Below are 10,470 nucleotides of genomic sequence, written 5' to 3'. Positions count from 1 at the left end.
GTATATATGACCAGTAAGTAACTCTGAACAGTAAGTATCTATGACCAGTAAGTTTGTAAAGGGGACCATGGCAATAAGGAAATTTATTGGAATATAAAGTCTAGACCTAGGTCTGATCCCACCAATATCTTTTTCATATATAATATAAATGTCATGGTTAAGACTTACCGCAGTAGAGCTCTTTCGTCATCGCTTACTTCCTTTCAGTGTAGTGACCAAGATTAGGTGACTTCATCCAAGTGAGCTTCTTCGTGGTCATCCAGATCCATTCAATTGGCCACGTCATATTTTTGGCCTCGAAGCTCGATCACTTGCACTATCACTATCGATGTTAACACTAGGTACCCCTAGGACAGACTGAGGCGCGCGCGACCTCAGCGCCTCTATTTATAGTCCCCGAGGAAAGAGAAGAGAAGAGAAGAGAATGTGAGTGAGAGTGCGTGGGAGAGAAGCAGTTGCATCTAGAGATTAACATAGAGCGATAGGCATAGAGAGAGAGAGGGAGAGTCCGAGAGAAACAGCGAGCTATTTAATTAAGTAACTATGATCATTAAGTAACTCTGATCGGTAAGTATCTATGATCAGCACGAAAAGCTTAATCGATCTAGCTGGGTCCGGACTAAATTAATTTTTTTTAATTTTTTTTAAATTGTAAAAATATGCCAAAAATTTTAAAATTTTTAATTTTTATTTTGCGTCTGCAGATTTATTAACCTAATAAGGTTAATAAGATGGGAGGGCTTTCGGAATTAAAATTGATGAATTTTTGGCTTAGTTACGATATTTTTTAACTTTATTTTTTCTAGAAAATTGTCATATAAAAATATAGATAATTATCTTCTTAAAGAATGTTATTATAATTTTAGTCAGAAGCTTGTAATGCTGTGAAGGAATCATTTCCGAGCCTAAAAATTATATATATTCTTGAACAGAATGAAAAGCTGAATCGATCTAGACATATCTGGGCAAAATATATTTTTTTCAAAATTTCAAAAATTTTACAAGGGGTTACATCCTTAAAATTGTCAAAATTTGCCAAGAATTTAATTTTTTTCTTGAGTAAACAGATTTATTAATCTAATAAACACTAACATAGGAGTGCTTTCCGAATTAATATTAATGCTATTTTGGCTAAGTTATGCGTTTTTTAAACCTTGATTTGTCGAAAAAATTGTCATATAAAAATACCAATAATTATTGATTCAACGATTACGAATATGTTATGAATATAGTGTGCTCACATTTATTTTTTAACAAATTTATTAAAAGAAATGTGTGAAAATTGGCTTGAAAACAGCCGAGGGGACATTTTAGATGCGACCTGGCTGTGAGTTGAGTGTAAATACCAAATTAATTATATTCCATGCAGAGAAATTAATCAAGCGTAGCGTTGGCCAAACCAAAACCAACTACACGCTCCCGATGAACTCTATTTAACCCCAAAAACAAGCCACGCCCACCCAGCCACGGCACAGGTGTGAGCCGGAGTTGTGCCCAGCTTGCGGCCATTTCATTAATCACACTCAACACTTAGCAGGAGTCTGAGGCAGGGACTTGGACTCTGGCCCCGGGCTTGGGTCTGGTCTCAGTCTGAGTCTGGAGCTGCAGCTTTGGTTTTTGAGGGGTGGGGGCAAGGTGAAGGAGGGGGGCGAGAAGGTAAGCCCGTGGCCAATGTCAAATGGTTTCTCGGGGGCCCTGTCTGAGCCAACTTCCGATTATTTATTATTGTTTATACATATATTCAAAGCGTTTGAAGTATCCTTAAAATGATTTAAATAGTATTTTTAATAGTAAATGTAAAAAAATGCTTAAATTGAAATTCTCCCATTTCCAAAACTAGATTTATCGGCGTATAAATAGTTCCAAAATAAAAGATGCATTAATTTGTTAATGTAATGACATTTCATATATCCAATTATTTGAAAGGAATTACCATTTTTATTTGAAATTCTTAAAAAAAATATATATATTTCCAAATAAACTTGTTTAATAATAATTTTTAATAACTAAAATCTATTTAAAAGCCACCAAAGAATCGCCCCCCTTTTACTCCTTTTACAATATGAAGTGCTACCTTTCTATAAAGTCATTCCGAGTCCTTTTTATGGAATATAACTATAATAAAAAACACATATTCGCACACAACGTGCTGTCGCCATCTATGGTAATATTTATTTTTTGGTTCAGCATTTCTCCGTGTTGGTTCAAAAAGCGCCAGCACAAAATCGAAACTTGGTTTTTTTTATAGAAAGGAGCTTTCACTCAATTTTTATGGAGACAAATGAGTTTTATAGCTCAACATTATGTACTATAAATAAAGGATGTCAAAATCTTTAAAGTACATAAACCGTTTATAGCAAAAACTAAGTAATCCTTTTTTTTTGTAATTCAACAAAAAATAAGGAAAGCACCAGAATTATATTCTACGGATTTTATATATATTTTATCTGGCTTAAAGTCATACAATAAACATAAATATCAATGAATCGCATCACATAAATTAAGAGTTCATCTCTCACACAAGAAAATAATATCATTTTTGGGATTTACCTTTTTAAATCGCTTTCCAAACATCCCCACAGATTAGGTGCGCCTCTTGATGATTGCCATATTAGCTAGATGGAGGATCCTATTGAAATCCACCTTGACATGGGCTCGCCAATATTTACAGCGTCCCCAGATGACGGCAGGATAATTGGGACTGGTAATTCCGTGAAAGATGCGGGCTATGTTCCGGCCACTGAATGTATTGTCCGGATACATGTTGATCAGCGAGTGCACATCATCCGTGATGCTCTCATCCGGCACATTGCTTGGCTAAAATATATATATATTTAATACAAATACAAAGAATATTAATAACCTTAATTACCTCTACTTCCAGTTCAAGATCCTGCGGATAATCGTTGAGGAAATAATTGCGCACTATAGCCTTAAGCTGCTCGCCGCGATCCTGCGGAAAATCAGCACTACAGCACTGGCTACAGGAGCTATAGGCCACCGCCGCCAAGCCATGGGCCACATACTGCAGTTGGATAAGCTGTGTGCGTTCTTGCTTCACGGAACGCGTGTATAGTGTGTCCAGAGCGCCATCGATCTCCATTTCCGTAAAATCACCCGGGACCTTGATGCGAAAGCCGAGATCATAGAAGCTCACCGTGATGGGGGATCGCTTGGGAAAGCCATTAACTTGAATATAATAGAAGGAGTTGTGTGAGATAGATTCTCATTCGGGAAAAGTCAAGTGCAAACTTACTTTTCACCCATTCCAGATCCTTAAGCTGGTACTTAACAACGCCGCTGTTCCAGCCGATACCTGCGGCTATATCGGTCACCGAAAACTCTATAATATTGGCATCCTCCTTGAAGGTCTTGTTGCGGATCTGCAAGGCAATGGCCATGGCCAGAGGGGGACATTCCTTGGCTGCGTGCCTGAGGATAAGAGATTTGTATATTATCAGTTGAGCTATTCCTTTCATGATCAAACCAATTACTCACTTGAGGTACTTGGGTCCACCGTAGGATATCACCTTGGCCATCACATAGGCGGAGCTGAGCACGCTAATGCACCAGCGCGGATCCAGCTCCATGTAGCAGAGTAGGGTTGATATATTCTCCGCCGGAATGTCCAGCATTTCGACGGTCTTTTCTACAGAGAAGCCAATCTCATGACCAGGACACACATGATCTCTAGGACCATCGCCGACTGGCACAGAAACTGTTCCCTTGGCCAGATCCTTGTCGCAACTGCATGGCACAAAGACCTTTTGCAGCAGCTTTCGGATCACATGGCGATCGATGGAATTGGAGTAGACATGCCGACGCAGCTCACTCTGGTCGCCGCCCTTGGAATCCAAAAAGAGGTGGCAGTGGGAAATCAAGCCATCGCGTCCCGCACGTCCTATCTCCTGCACATAGCTCTCGAAGTTTCGCGGCATATTGTAGTGAATGACGGCTCGTATATCGGGCTTATTAATGCCCATGCCAAAAGCTATGGTGGCCACCACAATGCGCAGCTCATTGCCCATGAACGCTTTTTGTACGGTGCGGCGTCTGGAAGCGGGCATGCCCGCATGGTATGGTTCCGCCTGCCAGTTGACTCGCTTGCGCTTTTTTTCCTGCTCTGGGGCGGGCTGTCTGCGGTCCTGCACGCAAGTCCTGATAAAGCCAGCAATCCGTTCGCACTCATCACGTCGGGTGCAATATATAATGATGGACTGACAGGACTCGAAGCTGAAAGGGATTGAAAAGGTTGTAAGTTCAAGGATTAAGAGTAAAGTCTTATGCTCCTCTTACCGTTCACTGTTTAACAGAAGCAACAGGGCCGCATCTCGATTCTCATCCTTGGAGACGGACAACACCAGGTTATCTGGCAGTGGAGTATCACTGATCACGCCCCGCTCCCCGTCAGCAATGCCCAAATGGTTGATGATGCTCACACGTGTGGGCAGCGTTGCGGTGGCCGTAAGTCCCAGGACCGTGTGCACGCCCAGATTCTTGCGCAGCACCTTGCATATCATCAGGTAGCTTGGCCGGAAATTGTGACTCCACTGGGACACGCAATGCGCCTCATCAATGCAAGCGAACGCAATGGGTGGTAGCTGCCGTAGAATAGCACCAAATCCCGTGGCTCGCTCTCCGGAAACCACCGCCTCCGGCGAGACCAAGAGGATATCAATCTCTCCATCGGCAATCATCTGCTGGATCTTTATGCGCTGCTGCGGGGTCTGATTTGTGTGAAGGCAGTGTGCACGCAGGAAGTGAGGTACGCCGGTGACTTGGTCCTCCATCAGCGACACCAGCGGCGAAATGACCAGTGTAATGGCTCCCAGCTTGCGGCTGTAAAGGTAGGCTGGCAACTGGTAACACAGCGACTTACCGCTGCCCGTGCTAAGGGTCACGAGGGAGGAGAGGCCGGATAAGGTTCGCATGATGGCCCGATCCTGTCCCTTCCTGAAGTTACTGTGGCCGAACATGTGCAGCGTTTCCAGCACTTCGGGCGTGGTGTCTTGGACCGTTCCGTCCGGCAGAAGATCGTAGAGTGGTTTAACGCCGCCATGCTGACTGCGATTCGAGGTACCATTGGTGGTGTCCAGGCCAGCTTGCTTCAGGAACTCCTCCGGAATTTTGTGGCCAACGTAAGTTTTGATAGGAGACGCAGCCTTTTCCTCAGAATCCTTTTGACTTAACGAGGCTTCCACGGCAGCATCTAGGGCCTCGAAATCAATGTCCGAATCATCGCTGGACCAATTAGGATCCGGATGGTGCTGTTGACTCTCCTCCTCCTCCTCATCGCCGCTGGTTTCGTCGTGCGAATCATCCGATTTCGCCTCTGGCTGCAAGATGGCTTCATTGGCCGCCTCCGGCAGCCTGGAAATGTTTCGACTGTGGGCAACCATAGCGCCTTGGCTTGCCATCTCCTGAGCTTCGGCAAGTGTGGGAAAGGGTGAGGGATCCTCCTCCAGCTGCGCGGATAGCGGGAGTAAGCTGTCGCCCTTCACCTTGCATTGTTGGGCAAAATGACCCACGCCGCCGCATTGGAAGCAGGTAAGCACACCGCCATCGCATCCACCCATGTCCATGTCGGGGCCACTCAGCGCAGCAACTCGTTTCTTATGCCGCCACTGCTGCTTCTTGTACTTGCTGAAATTCACCGTCTTCTTGCCGCGCGCAAATTTCTTCTTCTGTATGTTTATCGTGACGAAATTCTCGTTCAATTTTCCCGCAGCAATTCGCTCCTCCATCTTCTTCCGGGCAGCCGCTCGCTTTTCGTCCACATGAATGGCAGGTCCCCCACTTGATCCCGCCAAGGGAACTGCTGCAAAGGTGCTAATGTAACGCTGAGCGGTTGCATCGGCCTTTTCGAGTTCCTGAGGATTAATCCGTGGTACAGAGGTGATGTCGCCCGCTTCTAGAGCCAGCACATATTTAAGATCTTCGGGATTTAGGGGCTGTCCCTGCTCCTCTCCTTCCTCTGGAGGTTCTGGTGCAGACTTGGCTGGGGCAGGCGCCTTCTTGGAGTTCCTGGGCTTCTTCTCCGCTTTGACTTTGGGTTTCTTTTCCACTTTTTCTTTGGGTTTCTTCTCAGTCTTGGGTTTGGCTTCCGGTTTGGCTTTGGCTGTTTGCCTCTTCCCCGCTGCCTGTTTTCGCTTTGCCTTCTCCTTTTTCACCTTCACCGGCTCGTAGGTGGCATCATCAGCCTCCTCATCGGCCGAGAAATCTGGACCTGCTGGCTCTTCGGTTGGCTCTGTCTGAGGTTCTGGCTCAGCTTCCGTCGGGGCTGCTTCTTCTGTTGCTCCTCCCAGTGTGGGCATTATCCTGCGCCGCTTGGCCAGCTGTCGGTACTCCTGTGGCTCCGGCTCCTCTTCGCTTTCAGCCACCACGGAATCAGAGTCGGAATCTGTTGCCTGCTCAACAGGGGGAGGATTCTTGGTAATGATGGGAATGGCAGCAGGTTCCATCACTTGCAATGAGTTGTTCACCGGCTCCACCATCCTCTCCTCCTCCTTAACAGTGGGCTTTAGCTTGCTCAAGTCTAGATTTGCCAGACCAAAGTTGGTCTTTTTCGGAGGAGCACCATTGTTATTAGGTTCCGCCGGCGTTGTGGTCACCGGCTCCAGAGTGTTTTCCTTGGTGTTGCGCTGCAGCCAGCCGTCGTCCACCTGCGTTTTGATGGCCTCTTTAGGCAAAGGATTGGTGGCCATCAATAACTCCTTTTCCTTGTATTCCTGGGCTTTCCTTAGCAATATGGTCTCGAAATCGGGCAACACTTCGGATATATCATTGTCTTTCATGTGATTCAGGGATGAGTTGGAGCTGCTGGAGGCGTTGAGTGAGCTATGCGAGAGCGGCTTTCGGGGATTTCGCTTGGCAAATCCTCGCGTGGATTGGAAGAGCTTGGCACTCAGGCTGGGCTTCAGGCTGGTAGCGGTGGACGATTTCAACTTCTTTCCCTGCTGCAGCAGCGGAGCAGAGACAGAAGCTTCCAAAGGCTGCGGTGGCTTCAGGCTCACATTGGCTCCCCAGGCCTTACGATTGATGGGCAGCTCCTCCACTGCCTCGAACTGTCGGATAACATGGTTCTCGTCCCGATTGGCCAGATTGGTAAGTGCTTGCGGATTGGGTAGCTCCTGGAGATTAGAGAAAGCGCCGCTGCTGCTGCCATCCGCCTGTGGCTCCACTAGCGCAGCTATGTCCAGCGGCAGTTGGGGGCCACCATTCACACTGAGGTCCTGATCCTGATCCATCAGGCTCACGCCCAGCTCGCTAGCCTGCGACATCTCCAATACGTCGTAACCATCCTCGTCGCAGAGAACATCGTTGAGGGTCTCCTCCAGAAAGGAGGTCTTCAGCTTGTAGTACATCTTGTAAGAGTCCCGAATCTCCTGGCTGGCCTCCCGTATATCATACTGCGCCCCCGCAAAATATCAGGTTTTATTATGCATTTTTAAATCCAATAAACTCTCACCTTTGAGGGCACTCGACCGTTTTTCTTCTTGAAATCCTTTTCCCATAACTTGACGCGGAGCTTGTACTTCTGGTATTTCTGCTTGAACACGTCCTCCATGGCGGCGGCGAAGGTTTCCTGCAATATTTATTAACATTTAAAAAACGAACAACATTTGCGAAACGAAATTCCCGAGAAACTAATACAAATGCAGCTGTTTTCGCTGAGCGCGCGCTTTTTTGCCCGTGCTGCCAGACCAATGCAGGTTTTAAGAGCTGCCAGACGTCGGACTTGACTTTAGTAAATATCGGGTACAATTTGAAATTTATTAATCATTTTTTTTTTTAATTTAAGTTTCGGAAGATACATTTACAAAAATACTTCACGTCAATCCAAGCTTTAGAAAGCACGCTAAAAGAAACATTTAAATTGAAATAAATATAATAAGTTAAATAAATCCCATTAAAATGGATCGACTGTGTGTTCGTTTTGTTTTTATTTGTAGTAAAAAATATCCAAGCTTGGCCGTTGCAAAATGCAGTTCTCACAATGATGCTACATAGGTAAATGTGACTCGCAAGGGGCTTCCCTTGCTAGAAAAACAACTCAAGATTACAAAAAATACAATTCAAAAAGTCGGAGAACAAAGCGATGGAGTAGGAGGAGCAGGCGCAGGGATGAGGAAAGGCAGGACGAAAAGAAGGGCGAGAATGTAAACAGTGGTGCTGATGGGGGAGGGGGCAACCGCCTACATGAGTATCAGGGCAATCTCCTCCGGCTGCATCGATGGGCAGCGCCAGTTGTACAGATAGTACTGCAGGTTGCCGTCACCAGCTCCAAACTTAAGTGGCGCAAAGTACTTCTTGTTCTCCATAAGGTCGAGGGCATTGTAGACATCCATCTGGACATTTCGAGCCGAGATCAGGGCGTCGTTCATTAGATCCAGCCACGGTGTCTTCGTAGACACGTTGTAGAAGGAGTAGGCGGCGCGCACCGTCTTGTGCACCGGATGGTGCATCACCGAAGATGGCAGACAGTAGTAGCTGGTCAGGTCCGTGATGTTGCCCTTCTCGTCCGCCACCACGAAGCAGTCGATGATACCTTCCTTGGGCGTGAACCAGTGACGGAACTCCTCCTTGCTAAAAACTGGGCAGAGCTGAAACCGCTTCAGATAGTCCTCCAGCAGCTTGTGCGCTTTGTCCATGTCCTTGGCCGTGATCCGGCGATAACCCTTGGTCTTGGGCTGATCGGGCAGTTTGTATAGCTTCATCGTGCGCTGCATCGTCATGTTGCGGGCCAGATGCGAGAAGCGCACATCCACCAGCTTTTTGGGGTTCAGCGAACGGTGCCAGTAGCGACAAGTGGCCACGGGCGTCGGCAGCACCACACCGGCCGTGTAGGCAGCCTGGAATATCCCCGTCAGATTGACCCGACGTGTGATCTCTCGGATTAGTACCGGTGCTACACGCTTGCTGCGCAGTTTCTTGTGCACGCAAAGGAAGTTGATGTCCACCACCTTGAGCACCTTGTCGTAGGCCTTAAGCTTGCTGGGTATGGCCGAGATGAAGCCGACCAGCTTGCTGGACTTCTCCACGCGAACGCCGACGTGCCAATCGCGTTTCCAGCCCGGCGGCTGCAGCGACCACTTGAGGAATTCCGGCTGATAGTCGAAACGGAACATGGCATCGTCATCCTCAACATAATTCTCGTTCAGCAGGGTATACAGCTCCTTGAGGTCGTTGGCATCGTTCAGGTCCAGGGTCACCCACTTGAAGCCACCAGGCAGAGTGTATGGCTCTGCTCGGATTTCACTAACCTCCTTGTTCGGCTCGATGCACTCGTTGGTGGTCACCTGCTCATCCAGCTTAGGTACCGGCTGTGTGGACCAAAAGGCAAACTTCTTGGCCATCTGGCGAGTGTTGGCCATCGCCTCGGAGACGGCCTGTAGCAAGGCCTGCTTGCCTGGAAACGAAAAGCAGGAAAAGTATCGATTTTAATTCAAACCATAATGACCACTCCTCCTTCTTCTAAATAAATGTTCTAACTTGAACTACACTATAAAATAAACAAGCAATCACCACCCTGAGTATGGATATCCCCATTTTTCATTGCATTAAACTAGTTTCCTTTAATTAACAAAAAAAAACAATATCAGTCTAAAATAACCTCCCAAAATAGGGAGCTTAAACATGATATCATTGAACTCACCCAAGGTTGACTGTAAGCTCAGCATAAGTGGGAAAAACATTACAAATGTGTTCTATATTTTTAAAAGATTTAAATCAAAGAAGTTTTAATTTTTCTGCTAGCCCTGTATTAAAAAAATAGCTGGTTTAAATGGTTTAAAATATTATTTTAACTGACAAATAAATCAATAAAATAAATTGACTCTAACTGTCCTAGAAGTCTTGCAATAACAATTTCAGCTTCCCTAAAATATAACAACATTAATGAATAAAAATAGCACTCAACTCCGTCTTAATTAACCAAATTCTTTAACGTTAAGTTTTACTGTAGTTCCCAGCCCGAACCTAACCTCATTTTTGGACCGCCCCAAGGAGTGACTCCCAAAAAAGGGAATTTGTCCAGGCTCCTGCTGACCGTACTTACTTGCATCTGCGGACACTGAGGCCTCGTTCTTGGGCTGCTCGTCCGCCTGCTCCGATTCCTCGGCTTCAACCAAATCCAATGCCGATCCCGGTTCCGAGATCTTTAAGCCGGCAACAGCGTTTTCCAGCATTTCCTCTGTGGCGGCGGCCATCGCCTTGGCCTTCTGCTTTAACTCCTGGCCAGGCTGGTCCTCCGCATTGTCGTTCGGCATGTTCCGGCACCGGGTTAAGCTGTCTTTAAATACTTTGGCAATTAAAAATTTCAATGAAATTGCAAAACTACAAGGGCAGCAGCTGACTCAAAAAGCAGTGTGACCAAAGGCGGGACCCGGACAAAAGTTAGTAGTTCTGCAAATGGGATATCGGAAACTATCGGTCAAACAAAAAAAGCTCCTAAAATTTTTTAGGCAATTT

The 10,470-nt window shown here is 46.3% G+C and overlaps 3 protein-coding genes across 3 annotated transcripts in view; all 3 read right to left on the bottom strand.

Moving 5' to 3' along the window:
- Con (leucine rich repeat protein connectin) overlaps positions 1 to 378 on the bottom strand; it is a 168,034-nt gene extending 167,656 nt beyond the window's left edge. Inside the window, exon 1 of the mRNA XM_086838788.1 lies at positions 169 to 378. The gene's annotated coding sequence lies outside the window, so the exon portion shown is untranslated. The remainder of the gene's footprint in view (positions 1 to 168) is intronic.
- Positions 379 to 2,416: 2,038 nt separating this feature from the next.
- RecQ4 (RecQ4 helicase) lies at positions 2,417 to 7,648 on the bottom strand. The gene is made up of 6 exons (XM_020953864.2): positions 7,469 to 7,648; positions 4,297 to 7,409; positions 3,499 to 4,233; positions 3,257 to 3,432; positions 2,873 to 3,189; positions 2,417 to 2,817 (listed from the first exon to the last, which is right to left on the bottom strand). Exons 1-6 carry the CDS (start codon positions 7,565 to 7,567, stop codon positions 2,584 to 2,586), a joined length of 4,674 nt encoding a protein of 1,557 aa, XP_020809523.2. The 5' UTR covers positions 7,568 to 7,648; the 3' UTR covers positions 2,417 to 2,583.
- Positions 7,649 to 7,924: 276 nt separating this feature from the next.
- Positions 7,925 to 10,400, bottom strand: Nmt (N-myristoyl transferase). The gene is made up of 2 exons (XM_020953859.2): positions 10,058 to 10,400; positions 7,925 to 9,409 (listed from the first exon to the last, which is right to left on the bottom strand). The coding sequence occupies exons 1-2, from the start codon at positions 10,266 to 10,268 to the stop codon at positions 8,196 to 8,198; spliced, it is 1,425 nt and encodes a 474-aa protein (XP_020809518.2). The 5' UTR covers positions 10,269 to 10,400; the 3' UTR covers positions 7,925 to 8,195.
- Positions 10,401 to 10,470: the final 70 nt, after the last annotated feature.

This window comes from Drosophila serrata, unplaced genomic scaffold, assembly GCF_035046125.1.
Source record: "Drosophila serrata isolate PLE 108 unplaced genomic scaffold, ASM3504612v1 contig_359, whole genome shotgun sequence".
Classification (NCBI taxonomy): Eukaryota; Metazoa; Arthropoda; class Insecta; order Diptera; family Drosophilidae; genus Drosophila; species Drosophila serrata.
Note: the sequence above shows the minus strand (reverse complement) of the source record. Positions and strands in the feature narration are given on the sequence as shown.